The sequence below is a fragment of the Prosopis cineraria genome, unplaced genomic scaffold (assembly GCF_029017545.1).
Source record: "Prosopis cineraria cultivar Desert tree isolate PC_DT_omini unplaced genomic scaffold, ASM2901754v1 PC6, whole genome shotgun sequence".
NCBI classification, from domain to species: Eukaryota; Viridiplantae; Streptophyta; class Magnoliopsida; order Fabales; family Fabaceae; genus Prosopis; species Prosopis cineraria.
Genome location: NW_026555337.1, coordinates 43,017,226 through 43,038,991, shown reverse-complemented (window position 1 = coordinate 43,038,991; position 21,766 = coordinate 43,017,226). Strand labels below are relative to the sequence as shown.

Genomic DNA, 21,766 nt, shown 5'->3' with positions numbered 1-21,766 from the left:
AATAAAATTGTAAAGAGATATAATCACAAGGAGAGATATTTTAGGAAAATCAACACAGAATTTTTACAAATGACCAAGTAATCAACTTAAAAAATTTCCCATTTTCCCTAATCTATGTGAATTAGTATATCTCGCTCCTTCATTGTTGATGATGGGAAGATACATTACAAAATTGATGATGGGGAGATACATGTTTAATTTTAGTGTAAATTCCTTGAAATAGACCAAGGATGTGTTCCAGACACGGCATTATCTTCAACGGCGTGTGGGGACTCTTGTTAGCATTAATAATGACCTAACATGATCATGAATCAATGAGCCTGCCAGCGAGGACACTATACATGCTATTCTAACCCTCCTCTTCTTCTTCTTTTTTTAATTTTTCATTATCAACGCCCTCATTATTCTCATCTCTCATCCATGGAAGAATAAAAATAAGTTCATCATTTCAAATCTTCTATTTTTTCTTTCAAATTTTAGCTCATATTTTTTCTAGCTTTAATATTTTTTACACTCTCAAATAAGAATATTTTAAATACATAATTTTTTTTATTCTTTACAGTCAAGGATTAAATATGGATACCTCTCTTAGTTAGAATTTGAATCTTAATTCATCACATTATGTGGAACTAACTCCTTTCACTAGACCCAACTCTTATTGATAAAATATATGAATTTAAATATAAGATTTTAAATTTAAAAGAAAAAAATTAATTCACAAGTCCTTTTAATTTTTCCCAATTTTAAAGTAAATCCTGTAATTTATTTTATTTTAATTAAAGAAGTGTAGTTTAATCTATTAGATGTGTAGTAACCTTTGTTTGAGCCCTATCTCATTTAAATTTTTTCTTTTGAAATCACAATTAATTAATTTCCTGAAAAACTGACAAAAAATGAAAGTCTTGCTTTTTCGTCAATGACAGCAAGTCTTCCAAGTGCGCGTGAAAATTCCTCCTTGGTGGGGCAGCCTCCATTTTTCTGTTTTTAAGAAGAAATATTGGGCAAAAAAAAAATTACAGAGCATGAATTTAAACCTACAAGTCGATCTTGCAATCTTCACAGATCGTGTTGCTTAGCTCTAATCATCTGCCATTTCTAAGCTCTGATTCTGGCAAGATCAGCTGCGAAGGCCATTACTGTATCATGGCACTAGTTCCAGGATCCTCTTCTGTCACTTGCAAATGGACTTATGACGTATTTCTTAGTTTTCGCGGTGAAGATACTCGCCTCACTTTCGTTGGTCATCTCTACGAGTCTCTGCGTCAGAGAGGAATTCGCACCTTCTTTGATGATAAAGCCCTGCATGCAGGCGAAGAAATCCGAGAATCTCTGTTCAAAGCCATCAAAGAATCGAGGATAGCCATCATAGTTTTCTCCAAAAACTACGCATCCTCAACATTCTGTCTGGATGAACTTGCAGAGATTGTTGATTGCTTCAAAGAAGAAGGTCAGTTAGTGTATCCGGTGTTTTATCATGTGGATCCAGCTGACGTGCGGCATCAGAGAGGGAGTTATGGAGAAGCTTTGGCTCATCTGCAGAAAAGATTTGAAGACGATGATGACAAGTTGAAGAAATGGAGGTGCGCTTTGACTCAAGCAGCTAACTTGACTGGCTGGCATCTCCAACATGGGTATATTTTAGTTGGCGTTTACCTCATGATTCTACTTTTATATATTTTCGAAGAAGTTACGATGATTGAAGTTTTCTAAGATTTTATAATTGAAATTTAAAATTGGGAATAATTAAAAAGATAGGAAGTTATGATAATAAGAGGGACAGTTGAAGAGAGATTGACGAAAGTGGTCTCTAACAGTTTTACAGATATTGCTATCATTTTTTTTTCCAAATAAAAAAAAAACATTTTTTGCAATCAATGGTAATTAACATGGACATGCTAAATTCCTAAAAGTGTGTATGTGTCAAGTTAGGAATACTACTGCTTGTGATTATAATGTCCAGAAAAATAGTAGTAAATTTTTTCTTTTAAACATATAGAGGTTTATGTCTTGGAATCTTATTTGCAAATTCTGTGTTTATTAGACCATCGATGATCCTTTTACGTATATTCTTGATTAATGTAGATAACATTTGTTTATCTTAATTTTTTCTGAACCGATCATAGAAGAAGAAAATATTTAAATTGGACAGATAGTTGATATTAAGCTCATGGAGAGATTTTTTTAGGGTGAGGAAATCATGATGCTTGAACTTTTTTAAAATTTTTAAAAATTATGAATAAGTTGGGAAGTTATGATAATATTTGAACTGGAGAGATAATTGATATATTGAGATATAGTGGAGAGATTTTCTGGGTGGAAAAGTTATGAAGCAAGAATTTTCTCCTAAGATTTTTATATGTTTAAAATGTCAAGTTCAACTGACACGTAGTTACGATTAAAATGGATAAAAAGTAGAATTTGAAAATTAAGAGAACTATCAGAAATTTAAAATATATAACAACAACAACAACAACAACAACAACAAACCTTTATCCCATTAGGTGGGGTCGGCTACATGGATTGCAAGACGCCATTGTGCTCTATCATTTATCAAGCTTTTAAGAATATTATTAATTAAGAGATCACGTTCAACAACTTCCAAGAGTGTTCTCTTAGGCCTTCTTCTACCTCTCTTAATCGGACTCAAAGTTATATGTTCCACTCTTCTCACTGGTGCCTCCTTTGGTCTTCTTTGTACATGCCCAAACCATCTCAACCGATTTTCTACCATTTTTTCCTCAATAGGTGCCACCCTCACTTTTTCGCGTATGTGCTCATTTCGAATTTTATCTTTACGTGTATGTCCGCACATCCATCGTAACATTCTCATCTCTGCTACTCCAACTTTATGCTCTTGCTGTCCCGTTAGAGCCCAGCATTCACTACTATATAACATTGCCGGTCTGATAGCAGTGCGATAAAACTTTCCTTTAAGTTTATTAGGCACCTTACGGTCACAAATAACTCCTTTAGCTTTTCTCCAATTAAACCACCCAGCTTGAATTCTATGTGAAATATCTCCACTGATTTAGCCATCATTTTGAATAATGGCTCCCAAATATCTAAACTTTTCCACTTAAGGTATAATTTGATCTCCCAATTTCACTTCCAAATTATTTTTGAATAGTCCTTTACCAAATTTACAATATAAATATTCCGTCTTACTTCTACTCAGACGAAAACCTTTCGACTCCAATGTCTTCCTCCATAACTCAGAAATTTAAAATATATAAATTAGATTATTTTATTTAAAATAATTAAAATTCGATGCGGCTCTTCAAAATTACAACAGTTTACAAAATAGGGACATCTCAAGCTAGAAATGCTGAGCTTATTTATTTAAAGTTCTTTAAATTAAGGAGAGAGACAAGAGAGTAGACAATTAGATTACAAGAGCAATTGACATCTATAACAGAATATTCATAATGATATTAAAAATAAAATAAAAGTGCCAATTTCAAAAACAAAAGGAAGATGTCTATAATTTTGGCAAAATGGAACGGATCAAGTTTATTGTACTTTACTTTTTATTTTATCCTCTTTCTGATTCCATTTCATTCTTTTTATAACATGCATATCAATATTTTTTGGTCTAAGTAAAGGAACCTTTTAATGGCAGGGTTGCAAATGAACAAGAGTATATTAGAAAAATTACTTGTGTAGTCTCTACCAAGATTAATAAACACATTCATTTATATGTTACCAATTATCAAGTTGGCCTTGAGCCTCGAGCACAAGAAGTAATCTCACTTTTAGATCTTTGGTCAAAGGAAGAAGTCATCATGATTGGAATTTGTGGAATTGGTGGGATTGGTAAATCAACAATTGCAAGAGCTGTGTATAACTAAATTGCTGATCAGTTTGATAGTTTATGTTTTCTTTCTAAAGTTAGAGAAATCTCTAACAAGCATGGCTTGTCACGTCTTCAAGAGACATTACTTCATAAATTAGTCGAGGAGAAGGAAATCTCATTGGATGATGATTTTCATGAAGGAATTTCAATAATAGAACATAGGCTTCAAAGAAAGAAGATTCTTTTACTCCTTGATGATGTCAACAAATTGGAGCAATTAAAAGCACTAGCTGGAAGATGTGACTGGTTTGGCTCAGGAAGTAGAATCATCATTACGACAAGGAATAAACAGCTCTTAAAAAGTCATGGGGTTACAAGAATTTATATTGTCAAGAAATTAGGTTATAAGGAATCTCTTCAATTGATTAAATGGAATGCTTTAAAAAGGGCATTGTGGATTCAAATTACATAGATGTTTTAAATCGTGCCATTAAATATTCATGTGGCCTTCCATTAGCCTTGGAAGTAATTGGCTCTAATTTATGTGATAAAGATGTTGATAAATGGAGTTCTGCATTGGATGAGTATGAAAGAATACCTAATAAAGACATCTTTGAAGTCCTTAAATTAAGCTATGATGCTTTGGAAGAAGAACATAAGGAAATTTTTCTTGACTTGGCTTGTTTCTTCAATGGAGAGAAATTAGGAGATGTCAAAAATATGTTGGTGATTGCACGTGGAGTCCAACCAACTTATGCTATTGAAGTGTTGGTTGATAAATCTCTAATAAAGATTAAAAAAGATCATGTAATAATGCACGACTTGATAGAAAATATGGGCAAGGAAATTGTTCGACAACAGTCACGAAGGGAACCTGGTAAACGGAGTAGGTTATGGTCTTATGAGGACATTCTTCATGTCTTGCAAAATGACACAGTAAGAGCACAACATCTATCACTTTTTATTCAATGCTTACCTTTATATGACCTTGTGTGTGTGTGTGTGTGTGTGTATCTCTAAAATCCAGTATTTATTGTGTGCTTCTCATTTTGAAAGGGAAGTGATGAAATTGAAGTCATAATTCTTGACTTGCCTGAAGGTAAAGAAATTCAATGGAGCGGAGAGGAATTCAGGAGGATGAAGAACCTCAAATTTCTCACAATAAAAAGTGCAAGTTTTTCTAGAGCCCCTCAATATCTCCCAAATAGTTTACGTTTGTTGGAATGGAAGGGGTACCCTTTTGAATTCTTGCCTTCTAATTTTCATCCATCTAAACTTGTCCATCTTGACATGTCCAATAGTAGTTGTGCAGTGCTCCAACCATTTATTAAGGTATATTTATAACTACTCTTAGAACTACAGACTTCTTTGATTCATTTGTTTGATTTTTTTCAATTTTATTTTGCAGAAACTTGGGAGTTTAACTCACATAAATTTTAGCAAGTGCAAATTCCTAAGTCAAATACCAAACTTGTCAGGAGCTTTGTATTTAAAAGAATTGCGGCTTGATGATTGTACAAGTTTAATTGAAATCGATGATTCAGTTGGATCCTTGGATAATCTTAAAGAATTGAGCGCCATGCGATGCAAAAATTTGAAAAAATTTCCATCTACTATTAAGTTGACATCCTTGGAACAGCTAAAACTCTATGGTTGTTCAAGTCTTCAAAGTTTTCCAGATGTATCAGATAAGATGGAGAAGTTGAGAACACTTGATTTGGAGGGAACATCCATCCTAGGATTGCCATTTTCAATTCACTATCTTACTGGGCTTGAAAGCTTAAACATGGATGCATGTCCTAATCTTATGGAATTACCATCTAGTATTTGTATGCTGCCAAACCTTTCAGAACTAACAGCAAATTTTTGTAAAGAGATGAGGCATTTTGACATTGGTAGTGGTGGAAACAAAGGAAGCTTAGACTGCTCATCAATATCGTCGAAATTGAAAGAATTTTGTTTCTCAAATTGCAATTTATCCAATCACTCCCTTGCTCTCTGTCTCTCTTACATACCTAATGTTGTACGTTTAGATCTAAGGTTTAATAATTTCACAAGTCTTCCAGCATGCATAGAAAATTTTCACCATTTAAGATACCTTTTGCTAGATAATTGCAAGGAACTTCGTGATATTGTGTGGATGCCGCCAAACTTGGAACAATTCAGTGCCATAAGTTGCACATCATTGTCAGAGTTATCTAAGAGCAAAGTGTTGAATAAGGTCACTACCCCACTCCAATCTTTTCTTAATTATCTTATTTTGGTACTTAATTATATGTTATTTGAAATTTTTAGTAATATGTAATTTGCAGGCATTCTACTTTAAACCTGGGAAAAGAAATTTTATTTTGCCAGGAAAGAAATCCCTGAGCGGCTTGACTATTATAGTCGAGGAAGCTCCATGTCCTTTTGGATTCGTGATAAGTTCCCGACAATTTGTCTTTGGTTTCTTGTTAAAAATGACCAAGATTCTCCCTATAATTGTATGTTCTCAGTACACATCAATGACATCAAGTTTGATGTTAATTCTTCTGGGTGGCTTCTACTATCAACAATAAAGACTAACCATATATACATCTGTGATTTGCAAAGCATCCTTCGAAATGTTGAAATCCCTCGTGTAAATAAATGGAATCAAGTCCAGGTTTCGATCAAGAGCAATGGACGAGAAATGAACAGGGAAAAAGAAACTCATATTGCAGTTCGTGTACACAGGCAACAAAATATCTTATACGATATTCGATTTAGGGACCCTAGAATGTTCCCTGATGATGGAAGCTTATGGCAACAACAACAACCACCAACTAATGATTGGGAAGGGCTTGAAGATTATTTGCATTGCGAAGGTACTTTTCCCCCTTCTTTTGTCTGTCTTCCCATTGATTTTCTTTCTAATACATATTGACATATATCTTAATTACTACAACTTGTTGCAAAAAAGTACAACGACTGGAAATAAGATTGGGAAATAATATGACTTTGGATTTTAAAAAGAAATCATTCATAAACATGCTTTTAAAAAATAAATAATTTACATTGGACATTATTATTTAAATTTTTATTAATATTATAATTTTGGATTATTTAAAAACAAGGGATAAAGTGTATTTTTGCCTTGTACTTTCCTTGGAAGAGTGTTGGGTACTTTGACCTAATAAGTGAGACATCTTTTTTCTTAAATTATTTTCTAGAGGAGGAAAATCTCCTTCTGTTAATGGTTCACTAATGGAGAGGGATTTTTACTCCTATAAAAATGGTTTAGATGGAAAAATGACCCACTTGTTAATGCTGGGTACCTAGTGCTCCTTTGAATAAAAGCATAGGAGAAAAATAAACTTTGACCCTAAAAATAGTTACTTTGCAAATGACCCAACTGATATGTCTGTGTAAAAGTCTCCTTTGCTTTAATATGTTTAATCAGATACCATGTTTGCTGAACTTGAAAATTGAAAGGATGTTATGGGATTGAATGAAAGTTTTGGTGGTGGTAGTGGAGTTGGATTTTATCAAAATATATATTCCACTAATTATTTCACCTAGTAGGATAAAACTTATTATTTTTGTATATTCCACCAATTTTCCAACAATATCTCTTTTTTTTTAATGAATCTATAAAATATATGGTAGAACTAATGATAAAGAAAAAATAATTAAGCTTTTACTTGATTGGGATATGATTAGGAGTCCACTATATGTGATTTCTATAGTAGGAACTAATAAAATTTTTTAACTCACTTTTTATAATTTTTAATATTATTTTTTGATCAACTAATAATCAAAATTACTTTTTGTAAATGGTAGGACTCAGATTGCATTATTGATAAAAGTTGAAAGAGACTATTGCACCACAAATAAATTTAACATTTTCGAACTTCCTGAAATTATAATTTAGGAACTAATTTTCTCTTTTACTTTAATAGAAATCATAAAGTTAACCATTGTTTTTAGGAGTTTATTTTAAATATGATCTTATAAAATCTTTAAGATTAGGTGGATCTTATTTCCTAACTTTTCTTTAAATCTTTCAAGTGAATGACAAATGTTACCACTAAATAATAAATAATTATCTTCAATATATTTTATTTTTATGTAAGATTCTATATTTCAAATGAATGACGAGGTTCGAATGAGACAGTAAAAAATCTACGGGGCATAATAAAAAAGAAGCAAGTCAAAGAAGAATGAAGATCTGAATGCGTCTATTTCTTCAAATTCAAAATCTCATTCTTCCTCTCCCTCTTGATTCCCTTTTTTATTGCCTCTCTTGTTTTTTTTTTTTTTTTTGCCTGCCCAAGTCCTCTTTTTTTTTGGATAAAATAAAGTTAGCACCACTAAACAGTGGCCTTTACAATCCGTGCGCACGCCCTCTTTCTCCATGACCTTAGCTAATTCCATACAAGTCCTCTGTATGCTCTGTTATTGTTTCTCTCTCTCCCCCCGTCTTCATACATGAGAGTCAGATGAAAAAGACAGGCCATAGCCATTGAAGAAACAAGCCCTTTATTGTCAGCATCTTCTCATAGAGAAGTGCAAAAGCATGGCTAAATGAAGAGTGCAAAAAAATATCAAATTTCAAAATATAGAATCTTATGCTTTAGTCTTATCACCTTTTTACTTTGTAGTTTTCTTGTCAGTCTCGTTTTCAGTGTTCTCATTGCTCGAAAACTCTTTCAATTTGCTATTTCTTTCATATGGCTCTTCCGAAGATTTATTTGGACCTAATCTCAATCACAAAATTGCTCATATTTTCCAAATCTGCTATAATTGCTATTCAGGCAAAGATGTGATTGTGGCAAGTCGAGTTCATTCTTCTTCTCATATATAATTAGCTCCATCGACGTACATTATTTCTGTTTCCTTCGTGTCAAGTCCGGTGGTTACAAGCCTATTATTTTTAAAGAGTTGGATATTAAAAAATATAAAAATATTTTTTAATCTTTTAAGATATAATTATTACCTTTTTAAAAAAAAAGTGTTCTTATTGATTAATGATTTTATATTTATTGCAGAGTGTTTAATAAGATAAATATAAAAAATAGGGTTAGTTTGAAAATAGATAATTACTTTATTAGGGAGTGAGATTCGATTTAAAATGCCTTATATTTTTTAATGGAGGAAGTACAAATCATCAAAATCATCAAGTATGCCACAATAATTGCCCAATCAAACCAGCACAAGCTTTTGTTATTAATTAAAATCATTAACAAACTATAAAATATAAGTATAACACTAAAGAAAAGCCAACTACAAGACAAATAAAAAATACGAAATAATATAATTTTCGTTATTGAGATTTTTCTTAAAAAAATTAGGAAACTGGTTTTGACCAGTTTTCCACTGATTTTCATTAAGTTTGGCCGGTTTTAATCAGTTCTTGACCAGTTCACTTTATACTATTGTATTTTTAGAAATATGGTCTCAAAAATTATTTTTTTTTCTTAAAAAGGAAGTAATAATATATGTTCATTAGCATTATTTAACAAGTATATTTTGATATCGATATTATAATTGTAAAAAAATTTTAAAAATATTTTGTATAAATATAAAATTAATATATGTAAATTTTATTTTATAATATAGCAGCATATAAATGGCTAAATAATTCCAATATATAGATAAATTTAATTACACTTCCAATGTATTTACTTGATCAAGATTCCAAAATCAATTTCTTAATAAATGCAGTGAGAATAATAATATGATATAGAGTATTGGGGTTTTTAGTTTTCTCCATAAATAGTTTTTTTTTTTTTTGATCATATTGATTTAAAATATGATAACGGTTATCGGTAACGGATCACAGTGGGGCAAGGAACTTTGCAGTACCAAACCAACTTTACTTCGACTCCAAAGTAAAAAGTAAAGTGGACTGCGAACGTATAATTGGCCGACAAGAAAAATCAACCCAAATCAATTAAAGTTTCCAACTTTATGCTCCATTCACGGCTTTAAGATTATTTTCATCGATTTCAAAGTCAAAAGAAGCTCTATTATTCAGGATTTGAATTTTGTACTTGATACAGGCAATTGAAATGTTGATCTAGAAATTCAGATGGTTGCATGTATCAAATACAGTCACCAAATTCAAATCTATATTATTCATCATCTTCTGTGCTCTCGTTTCCAAAGAATCGTTTTTGATTTCTTCTACTAATCCCCTCTGATATGCATACCAGAAACCATGGCTGCTGAGTTTGTGGGTGGAGCATTTCTCTCTTCTGCTCTTCAAGTCGCTTTTGAAAAGCTGGCTTCTTCTGACGTCACTGACTACTTCCGATCAAGAAACCTGAAAGATGGCTTGATCAAAGACCTTCACACCACTCTCATCTGTGTGAATCGAGTGCTTGATGATGCAGAAGCAAAGCAGTACACAAACTCCGATGTCAAGAAGTGGCTTCATGAGTTCAAACATGCTGTGTATGTGGCCGATGACCTCTTAGATGAGATTGCCATTAAGGCTATCAGGTTGAAGTTCGAAGTTGAGAGTCAAACAGCTACCAGTAAGGTACGAGGCTTCTTCACTTCTTTTGTTAGTCCATTTGACAAACAGATCGAATCTAGGATTCAACAAGTTCTTCACGACCTGGAGAACCTTCGAAAACAAAGGGGTGATCTAGGATTGAAGGAAGGCTGTCGTGCTGGTAGCAAAGTTGGAGTTGGTGGGAAAGTATCCTCTAGATTGCCAACTACATCTCTGGTGGCTGATGAGTCACGCATATATGGCAGAGATGGTGATAAAGAAGAAATAATTCGTCTTTTACTTGATGAAGATCTGAGCAGGGACCCACTATCTGTGATTTCTGTAGTGGGTATGGGTGGGTCGGGGAAAACCACTCTTGCTCAATTGGTGTACAATGATGGGAGGATGAAGGATCAATTTCAACTCAATGCTTGGGTGTGCGTTTCCGAAGAATTTGATGTTCTTGGAATTACAAAAACAATACTTTCTGCACTTAAATGTCGAATAACAGGATATGAAGGTCTAAATCAGCTTCAATTGAAACTGAAAGAGAAATTGATGGGGAAGAAATTTTTGCTGGTTCTTGATGATGTCTGGAATGACCAGCAATACGAGTTGGAATCATTACAAGTTCCTTTTCGTTCTGGGGCTTCTGGAAGCAAGATCCTTGTTACAACACGTGATAAAAAGGTAGCATCAGCCATGGTCTCTGTTGAAGTGCATCGCATAGCTTTACTAAATGAAGAAGATGGTTGGAAGTTATTTGAGGAACATGCGTTCAAAAACAACGATGCTAGCTCGTGTTCAAGTCTACAGGCAATTGGCAAAAAAATTGTTGAAAAGTGCGACGGGTTGCCTCTAGCCATAAAATCATTGGGTGGCCTCTTGCAAACAAAATTTTCAGAGAAATATTGGAATGAAATTCTTGAGAGTGAGATATGGCAGTTACCAAAGAGTAACATAATGCCAGCTCTACGGCTAAGCTATGATTATCTTCCTTCTCATTTGAAGAGGTGTTTTGCGTTCTGTTCTATATTTCCTAAAGACTTTGAAATTGACAAGGAATCTCTAATCCAAATGTGGATGGCAGAGGATTTGATACGTTGCAACCAAGGAAATAAAAGTGTGGAGGAATTGGGGAATGAAATTTTGGAAGAACTAGAATCAAGGTCATTTGTTGAGAAATCAAGATTTGATGATGACAAATTAATCATGCATGACCTGATAAATGATTTAGCGAAATCAGTCTCCGAAGGATTTTGTTTGATGATGGAGGGTGATAAGGTGCAAAATAATATTAATGAAAGGATACGCTACTGTTCATTCTCAATTTTCGTCCCCAAGTTCGAAGAATTATCATTGGAACCTATTTACGAGTGTAAGCACTTACGATGTTTTGCTAGTCTACCACGAGAAAACGTTCTTATTGGTGGTAAGGTTGAGGTTGAAACGTTTTCAAGATTTAAGCACCTGCGAATTTTGAGCTTGGAGCGAGTTTCAACTAGCACTAAATTAAGTGATGTTATAAGGAATTTAAAGCACCTTCGCTACTTAGACCTCTCTCATAGTCATATTAAAAAGTTACCCGATTCAATCTGCACTATGTATAATTTACGAACTTTGAAATTGATCTGGTGCAGTGAAATTGTTGAGTTACCTGAGGATTTGTGCAAATTAATCAATTTGCATTATCTAGACCTTTCTCGTACTAGGATCAGCAAGTTACCTGATTCAATTTGTAAGGTGCACAGTTTGCAAACGTTGAGATTGCAATGGTGTAAGTCTTTGGCTGAATTGCCACCAGATTTGCACAATCTCATCAATCTTCGACATCTTGATTTGTTTGGGACTAATATAAGGGAGATGTCAATGAACATTGGAAGGATGGAACATCTTCAAGTATTGACAAGATTTTGTGTGGGAAAGCAAAGCTGGTCCAATATTAGAGAGTTAAGAAAATTCAATATTAGAGAGTCAGTCAGTCTTGAGATTTTTGAGTTGGATAACATCAATGATCCAATGGATGCCGGGGTGGCCAATGTGAAAGAGAAGAATCACTTGAATGAGTTAACTTTGGAATGGAGTGGAAAAAATGTGGATTCACAAAATGAAATGTCTGTTTTGAAGGCTCTTCAACCTCATATCAACTTGAAACGCCTTGCTATTAGAAACTATGGTGGCGCAAGGTTTGCGGACTGGATGGATGCTCCTTATCTACCTAATTTAGTATATCTTGGGTTGAGTGCATGTAAATATTGCTTTTGTTTACCACCACTTGGGCGGCTGCCCTCTCTAGAGAGGCTTGACATTTCTCATTTAGAAGGAATAAAGGAGATTGGGTCAGATTTTTACGGGGAGAATTTGTCAATTGCTGCGTTTCCATCCCTTGAACATTTGGCAATTGAAGATATGGGGGAATTGGAAGAATGGAAGCATTTTGAAGGTGAATGTTTTCCTCGCCTTAAACTCATGTACATAAAAAGCTGTCCGAAATTGAGGAAATCCCTTCCTCTATGCCTTCCATGCTTGGAATATCTACGTATTAGAGGATGTGAAGGCTTGGAACTTGAATCATTCCCTCTGAAAGATTCCTCTTATCCGAAACTTGAATGGATCACCCTTGATGATATGATCCAACTGAAGTCACTTCATGAAGACATGCATGCACAGCTCCCCTATCTTCGTGAATTAGCTCTAAGGAGCTGTCCACAGCTGCAATTGGTTCCTCAGAGAGGTTTTCCTTCGAGCCTTGTCTACATTCAAATATATCGTTGTCCGAAACTCATAGCTTGTCGTATGAGCTGGGGCTTGCACAGGCTTCATTCTCTACAAAGCTTAGAAGTGCGTGATCATGATTTTGAAAATGCCGAGTCTTTCTTAGAAGAGCAACATTTGCCGCCCAATCTTGTAATTCTTTATCTTGTTGGATGTTCAAATTTGACAAAAATAAACAACAATGGCCTTCTCTCCCTCACATCTCTTCGACGCTTAGAGATTAAGGATTGCCCAAATCTCGAGTGCTTGCCAGAGGAAGGTTTACCCAACTCCCTTTTTGAAATATCTATTAAAGGAAACAGTCCATTACTAAAGCAGCGGTACCAAAAAGTGGGTGGACCAGGCTGGCATAAAATTTCTCACATTCCAGAGGTGTATATAGATTAGATGGAAACGCATTCCCTTATCGGTATGTTTTTTACCTTCCATTGTTTTGACATTCACTTTTTTCTATTTTGAACTAAAAATAAGGCACCATATTTTGTAGTCTACTCAAAATCCACGAAATTATCATTGTAATTATTTTTTTAATGGGAATTTGAAACTCAATAAGCACCCAGTCTCCTAGTTTTAATCCTTGGATTAAAAATTATAGAGTTATTTTTTTGGGACTTTAAATTAGTTGTTTGGTTTCATCTATTTACTTTTTTTCTTTTTTTCTTTATTAAGTTGAAACTTATTTTTTGAAAAATATATTAAAATAATTCTTTAAAAAAAATATAATTATATATATTCTTTATAAAATTAATATTAGAATGAAAAGTAATTTTTTTAAAAAATTGCATATGATAAATAACTATCAATTATTTTTCATGATATTAAGTTAAAAGTAAATTTGAATTTTTAAAGGGATTAAAAAATTGTAATGACAAGAAACGTCTAAAAATTATAAAAATATTATAGTTCATGATAATTCTCAACAAAAAATAATACCATAAAAATAAATATAATTAAAAAAACAAAAATGGCATTTGTTGGAGTTGGAGTACGCCCCTACCCATAAATAAGAAGCCTTGCACTATTGAATCCCTTTACAATAAAATATTGTTTCTTCCGTGGCTGAACCAATATTGTAATTTTAATTTTTAATATTTTACCTTTCTTTCGTCTCTTGTTGACAGTTCATTCATTCATTCATGCACCCGGGAGTTATGATGCATATATAGAGTTTCGTCCCTAATATTCTTTCTTAATTAAAGGCTAGTACTTTAATATCATTGCGTTTCTTGGATTTAATTTATTTTTTCACTTTCTCTATCTTTAATAAAATTAAAAACGATGTGCAATTGTTAAAAGTATTTGTGAGCAGCAAAATTATTGCAGAAAAACGTGAACGTGTACGAATCATTAATAAATGACGACATCTTCTAATCGTTGCCACTTGTTCAACCAAACTTTGAAATTAGATGATTTTTTTTTATTTTTGGTAAACGAAATTAGATCATTTTAAGTTGCATGTGTTCAGATTGTATTTTGACAATAATAATCAGATTTGAAAACTTTTTTATTTATATCAAATAATTTCATGTAAATAATTAATAATTTTAGGAAAAAAATTCGTTACTTTAAAATTTCTCTAGCCAACTTTAAGATAGTTGAAGGATTGATTGATTTATTTATTATGATTTTTTTTAACAAAAAATCATTAATTATACTTTGAAAATTAAAAAAACTTATATTTTTTAATATCTAATCTCAAAAAAATGCCTTACATTTTTTTACTAGAGGTAGTAAATGATTAAAAGGAAGGGGTATTTTAGGAAATCAACATACAATTTTTACAAGTAACCAACTTAATTAATTTCCTTAATCTATGTGAATTAGTTATCTAGCTCTTTCATTGAGGATGGGAAGGAGTATTTGATTTTACAGCAAGATTTAAGCTCCGTGTACATGTTTAATTATGATGCTATCTCCATTTACTTAAAAGCTCATTGTTGTTACTTGTGTATAGCCAGACACCAAGTCTTTGGACTATCCTGAGTTTCCTCAGCATATCATGGTGCTTTTCCTGTAAGCAACATGTGATTCCGCTAATGATACTACTCTTACATTGTCGGTAGTTTCCAAGGATGTGTTTTAGCCTTTTAGGATCCACTTTTGTAGGCTCTTTTTGGACGTGAAAATCCTAATAATATGATCATCATGAAAAGTTTCATAAATCTATAACCGTTTTTCTTGCCTTAACAACAAGCTCAAGAATTTTAAAAGGTAGCGCCTTAACTTTTTCATTCATTCATTCATTGAGTGTTCATAATTCTACAACCACGATAAATGTCGGTAATTATGCCCTCACGACTACATAGAAACTCATGCACATCATCTGATTGTGTGGCAAAATTTACATGAGTTTTGTTTTATCTAACACCTAATGCATATCAGCAATATTTTGAATTTCAAAGCAGACATGTTTGCCTGTGTAGTTATGATTCTATCTGATGCTTTTATTTTTCTCCATGTGCGGAAATGCTAAGCCACATACCATGGATTTGGACTATCCTGAGTGTCAAGGTGTGAAAAGTAAATTTGTGAAGATCCCATCCTCACATGAAATTTTGTCCACAGAACCACATGGTCGAACCTTCCTCTATCCAACCTCATCTTCCCATGTGATGGTAGTCCTAGTTGTGGTCTTCATCTACCTCGGCATTGTTCAATAAGATAGTTATCAAAAGTGCAAATGAACAGTGGGGTTGGATTCTATTCACTACCCTAGTTGTGATGTTGCTCTTAATTTTCTACTGAGAGGAAGAAAGGAGGATCCATCATTTTCCATTTATTATACTTGCTTATCGTGGTTCTGTAGGAATCACTTTCCTCGAAAATAAAGTTTTGCTCTGTTTGGTTTCTTTTTCTAGAGGTTTGAATTCCTAGATAAAGTTACTTATTATTGTGATGAATTTGATAGTAAAATGACGAAAATCTATAGTCGTTTTTACTTTCAATTATCCGATAATAGGAAACTTTCAATCTAACCACAACAAAATGACAAAATATATGATCGGAGACAGAGCTGTATGAATTTGGTTTAAGATATGGAATCTTGTTTATTTAGAAAGAAGTTTGCTAAATGAGGATCAGAACTTCTCTGACTACCCTACTGCCAACAATTGTGAAGATATTGAAGTTCAGTTTTAGGCATGTTTGAGAATTGAATCATAATTGATCACCATAGAAAAGCTTTATATATGCCTTTATACTTCTTTATATGCTCTTCTTTTATCTCATGGTTTGTTTCTTCAACAGAAGTCGACAAATCTTTTAAATTATTTATAACTGATGCTAAGCACCTGAAGCTTGCTTTGTCTTGCATCTACTTCTCCTTCTGTGTCTTCTTTTCTCTTTTGAATTTTTATTTGTAGTTGGATTTGCATCTGAAATAAGTTTGCCAAGCTTGTTTGTGAAAGTTGCAACAAGTGACAAGTAACAAAAGCTAATGGCACGCTGAGTATTCAAATTTATTGATAGTTGCAAACGATCAATGGTAGATATTGTCCTTTATTTTCCTTTGCTGCTTTGTTTGTTTAAGATTGAAATTTGTCCTGTAACATTTCAAAGAAAAGGACAACCAGTGTATAACTATGAAGTTATTCGCAATAGTATTTTATGAAACTAATTGATTCCATTGTTCATTATGACTCTTTCTTGCTAAGACTGAAGAGTTTTATTACTTATCCTTATTCCTCAAAAAATCTAGTGAAGCCACGATGGATTGCTGGGCTTTTGGGATTCATTCATTTTCATTATATCTGCATTTGTTGTTATAATCTCAGTCGAGTGGTGAAAATTGGATACTTCTGTGCCTGACATAATTTATTTTCAATTCTAATAATGCTCAGCACCATTCATGGGTTGATTCTTGAGGGTGGAAGGCTTTTATCTTAATGTCTTTTGGAGCATAAATGAGCTTGTTGACTTGTCAGAATAAGTGAAGTTGTGGAATATTTCAACCGCCATTTCATTTGTTTTTTTTTTTTGAATTTGCAAGCAGGCTAGAGATGCTGTCAAAGCTATTAAAACAACTAAAGAAGGAAAAAGGCTTTGTGGCAAATCCGAATAATTAACTTCATTGGGTCATGGTGAGCATGCAGTTCTTCATCTAATTCTTGTCACAGTCTATTCCTCAAACAAGAATCTCCATTATGAAATTTTATAAGACTGAATTTACAATCCTTGTTGCGAACAAGATGTGAAAAAGAGGAAAAAAGAAGGCAGTGCAATTATGTTTCTTGATTCTCTTCTTTATGTACCTTTAACTCTTTGGGTTAGTTTTTAATGCTGGGTCCTATAAATAGAGGTGATGTACACTTATTTGAGATAATGAAATGAATGAGAACTTCTCCTTATCTTCTCTCCCAATTCTCTCCTTTCTTCGTCTCCCTCATCCCAATCTCTTGTAGTTTTCTTTTCTTCATAATGCTCTTGTTGGAAGTTTGAATCTTTTACTTTCCTATCATCTCTTGTTGGAAGTTTGTAGTTCTTTATTCGTCCATCCGGGAGTTATGATGCATATGGAGTTTTTGCACCGTTGTTCCTTCTCAATTAAAGGTTAGTACTTTAATATCATTGTGTTTTTTGGCTTTAACTTATTTTTTTTGCAGTTTCTCTGTCTTAGAAAATTAAAAACAATGCCATGAAAACTTGTAGCTTAGTGGTTAGTGTGCTTCACTCTCAACCTGCAGATTGCAAGTTCGAATGGCAGACCCAAAAAAAAAATTAAAAACAATGTGCAAGTGTTAAAATATCTGTAAGCAACAAAATCCTTGCAAGGCAAAGTGAATTTGTGCAACTCATTAATAAATTATGCCCTATTATAATCATTGCCCACAAAACTTAGAAATTAGACGATTTTAAATTATATATGTTAAGATTGTAGTTTGACAATAGTAATCATATTTGAAAATAGTTTTCTTCGTATAAAATAATTTCATGTAAATAAATTTTCCTTCATAATACCATGATTATCTTGCAAAAATTTATAAATGTATAAGCTTAGCTAGCTAGACTTGTACTAATCCTTAATATAATAAAAATATCTAAAATTTATTGTCAAGTCGCCCCTCTATCATATTTCATTACTTGACAACCTAAACTCCTATCACATAGACAAATGTCATTCATGGGAACTTTAGTATTATCTAATTTTGCAGCAAAATTTAAGCTTGGTTTACAGGTTTAAGTATGATGCTATCTCTTTGACTTAACCTCAATTTTGTTCATTGTGTAGGAATGCTATGCCAGAAGATACCAAGTCTTTAGGCTATCTTGATGAGATTCTTTGAATCATATGCCATCCCATATACTGCCATTCCTAGTTGTAATTTTCATCTTCCTTGGCATCTCATGGTACTTCTATAAGCAGCATTGTTGGATTCTACTTGTGATGCCAGTTATGATACTACTCTTACTTCAATGGTAATTTCCAGAGATGCATTTTAGCCTTTTCAAAACAACTTTTGTAGGCACTATTTGTTTCTTCAGTGGAAGTTGACAACTTTCTTAGTGATCCATAACTGACATTTAACACTTGAAGCGTAATCTGTTATGCATTAGCATTCCCTTCTATATCATCTATTTACTTCTAATCTTATTTATTTGTTAATTGATTTCAATCTAAAACATAAACAAGAGTATTATTGTTGCAACTGTTTGAAACTGATTAGTTTCAAAACATTGAAATCTGTGAATGAGTTGCTCAATTCAAAGATATCTATAGTGCATTTATGTCCTTCTACGAGACTTTTTTCAGGATTGATTACTGTCCTAGAACATTGCCAATGGTATTGTATGATGGTATGAAACTAAACTGAATATATTGTTCAACATGATTCTTTTCCACTAATGTTTTGCTACAATCCATAATTCCCTATGAAAATGTAGTCATGCCAAAAATTGATTGCTGGTCGCTTGGGATTCCTTTGTTTTCATGATGACTGCATTTTCTGTGAAAAAGTCTTAGTTCAGTAGAAACAATCTGATGTGTTGGTGCCTAACTTAGTTTTCAATTTTAAGAATGTCCACCTCGATCCATAGCTTGATTGTGGAGCCTGAATGGCTTTTATCTTGATGTATTCAACCATGGTACATATATTCCTAAATTTGAATGCTAGCTAGTGATGTTAAGGCTATTAAGAAGAGGCATTGTAACAAAAATCTCAATACCTTCAACCATTATGAGAATGTTAATCTTCATGTAATTCTTGACACTGTCTATTCCTCATGCTTCATTATGTAATATTACCCAACTAGAAATTTACATTCTTTGCTTTCCTGTTCTATGATGTTGTACTAAATGATCTGTTCATCTGCTAATTTTCTAGCAGATGAAAATGTTAATCAATAAAATTGGAGACCATATTCAAAACTAAAGAATTATATTCCATACAGCAATGGCAAACAAATTTTATGGTCTTGGCTTTTCTATTCATGCCGCTTAGATTGAAGCAGAGAATTAGAGAATATTCTTGCAAGATTGAGAGACCTATCTGCTCTTAATTTTCCATGGTTATTTCAGATTAGTTAAGTTCACCGTTGGCTCTTCAACATGAGAGGAAGAACTGAAGACTTATCGTTTTCACATCAGACAGGTGCTCACGGTTTCTTTTATTGTACTCTTGCTCAATAAGGTTCTGTAAGAACCTTCCTTTCTTGAAAATAAACTTTTTCTCTGTTCGGTTTTTCCCCCTAGAGGTTTGACTTTTTGGATAATGTTTTTTTTAGTTTGAAGGATTTGATAGTAAATATGAAAAGCCATAGTCTTTTTTCAGTTCATTTGCTAGATAATTGAAATATATGAGTCTATGATACTGATCTTCTTACTATTATCAACATATGATAGTATATGGTGCTCTGTGAAGGTAGTTTGAGATATGGAATCTTGTTTATATGCAAAGAAGTTTGCTGAATGAGGATCATAACGGGACTAACGGTACTATGCTTAAGGGAATTGGGAATAAACACAATTGTCCAACACATTGAAATTTCACTTTCCGTTGTGCTTGAGAATTGAATCATGATCAATCACCCTATAAAAGTTTGGGAATATTTTGCTTTCTATTTATTTGTCCTATGAAGGAAGATGTTATATGGCACTTCTCAAGAATTTTGAATATCAATCAAGTGAATGATCAATTGCCTCCAAAAGTTTCTCTTCATTTAGTCCTCACTAGTTTATTTCTTCAGCAGTTGACAAGTGTTCTAATTTATTTAACTGAGATTAAACACTTCAAACTCCCTTTGTCCTGCATCTGCGACTCTGAATCATCTGTTCACTTTTAACTATTTTTAATTTGTAGTTGGATTTGAATCTGAAGTAAAGCTTCCAACCTTGTCAATCAACGTTGCAACAAGTGAATTACTGGCAAAGACTAATGGCACTGAAATTTATGAATTAGTTGCTCGTAATCAAAGGTACTACAGTCTTTTTATCTCCTTTTGTGACTTTGTTTCTTTAAGATTGATAAATTTTCAAGAACATTTTAAAGAGAAACGGATTCATTCATTTTCATCATGTTTACATCTGTTGCTATAATCTCAGTTGAGTGGTGAAAATTGGATACTTTGGTGCCTAATATGCTTGGTTTTCAATTCTAATAATTAAGTTCACCACCAACCATGTCTTGATTCTAGAGGGTGTGTAGTTTTCTTTTCCTTTCTTTTTTTTGGATAGAGGAGGCTGTATAGCTTTTATCTTGATGTCTTTTGGAGAATAAATGATCTTGTTGAGGTCCCAGAATAAGTGAAGTAGCCAATTTTTCAACTTTTAACCATTTTATACTTTTCTGAATATGCAGGCAACCCAGAAACGCTGTCAAAGCTGTTAAAAAGAAAAAGCTTTGTAGCAAATCCCATTAATTATCTTCATCAGTCTTGGTGAGTATGCTATTGTTCATGTAATTCTTGACTTTGTCTATCCCTCAAACAAGAAGCTTCGTTGTGTAATTTTAGGAAACTGAAATTACAATCCTTGCTTTTCAGTTGTATGGTGTTGTGCTGAATGATCTGTTCATTCACTGATTTTCTAGACGTTGGAAATGTTGACAAATAATATAGGAGAAAATCATGTTCAAAGTCAAAGAAGAATCATGCTCCATCCTGCAATTGCCAACAGATTTAGTGGCCCTACCTTTTGTTGTTGATGCTACTTGTATTGAAGCAGAGAAGTTAAACATTGTGCCTTTATAATGTAGAGAGCTTGTAAATTATTGATGCTATTTCTTGTATAGCAATTTCTTTAAGTACTTGAAATTAGTTATGTTGCTTCAGCGCTACTGGGGCCATAGAAACCTATTGAAGGTGTCCATTGGAGATTATGATAATGTTTGTATATAGATTGGTCATTAAGAGATTAGAACTTTCATGTGGTAACCAAATTCTATGTTCTTTTTTAAATGGAGTTTTTGGTTATTCTCAAAATTATTCTTTTTTTTTAATTTATAGAATATAGAATCCAGGGTTTGTGTTGTGGTTGCTACAACTAAGGAAATTGTTGGTTTTGAACAACCATTACATATGAATCTGATTTATCATGTGCTGATACAACTGATTTTGGTTGTGATGCCTCATAAATATAATATTTTATTGCATTTATGTAACATTTTCCTTGAATCAGGGCTTATGAGCTATGTGCGGCACTATGTCTCTCCTCTTCTAACTTATTATTCATCTATACCTTAATTTACTTATCATGTGAGACTTATGGAAGGAGTTTAACTGAGCAAAAGTAGCAAGGCAATTAC

General features: G+C 33.0%; 1 protein-coding gene and 1 pseudogene across 11 annotated transcripts; both read left to right on the top strand.

Moving 5' to 3' along the window:
- The first annotated feature begins 973 nt into the window (after nt 1–973).
- Nucleotides 974–7,243, top strand: LOC129314199 (disease resistance protein Roq1-like; annotated as a pseudogene).
- LOC129313136 (putative disease resistance RPP13-like protein 1) lies at nt 6,578–21,443 on the top strand. Of its 11 annotated transcripts, none has more exons than XM_054956057.1 (9): nt 6,578–6,639; nt 9,970–13,437; nt 14,983–15,041; nt 17,020–17,576; nt 18,256–18,443; nt 19,543–19,615; nt 20,324–20,438; nt 20,822–20,900; nt 21,006–21,443. In XM_054956057.1, the coding sequence occupies exon 2, from the start codon at nt 9,975–9,977 to the stop codon at nt 13,413–13,415; it is 3,441 nt and encodes a 1,146-aa protein (XP_054812032.1). In that variant the 5' UTR covers nt 6,578–6,639; nt 9,970–9,974; the 3' UTR covers nt 13,416–13,437; nt 14,983–15,041; nt 17,020–17,576; nt 18,256–18,443; nt 19,543–19,615; nt 20,324–20,438; nt 20,822–20,900; nt 21,006–21,443. The 11 variants fall into 11 exon arrangements, 10 of the variants coding, with proteins under 10 accessions (XP_054812032.1, XP_054812036.1, XP_054812034.1 ...); XM_054956061.1 differs by lacking the exon at nt 6,578–6,639 and having other exon boundaries at nt 9,796–13,437; nt 17,020–17,107; nt 17,506–17,576; XM_054956059.1 differs by lacking the exon at nt 6,578–6,639 and having other exon boundaries at nt 9,796–13,437; nt 17,020–17,107; nt 17,499–17,576.
- The last annotated feature ends 323 nt before the right edge of the window (nt 21,444–21,766 follow it).

Bases quoted from the DNA above. Each gene is read 5' to 3' on its own strand.
- LOC129313136 (XM_054956057.1), top strand. From the start codon at position 9,975: ATGGCTGCTGAGTTTGTGGGTGGAGCATTTCTCTCTTCTGCTCTTCAA.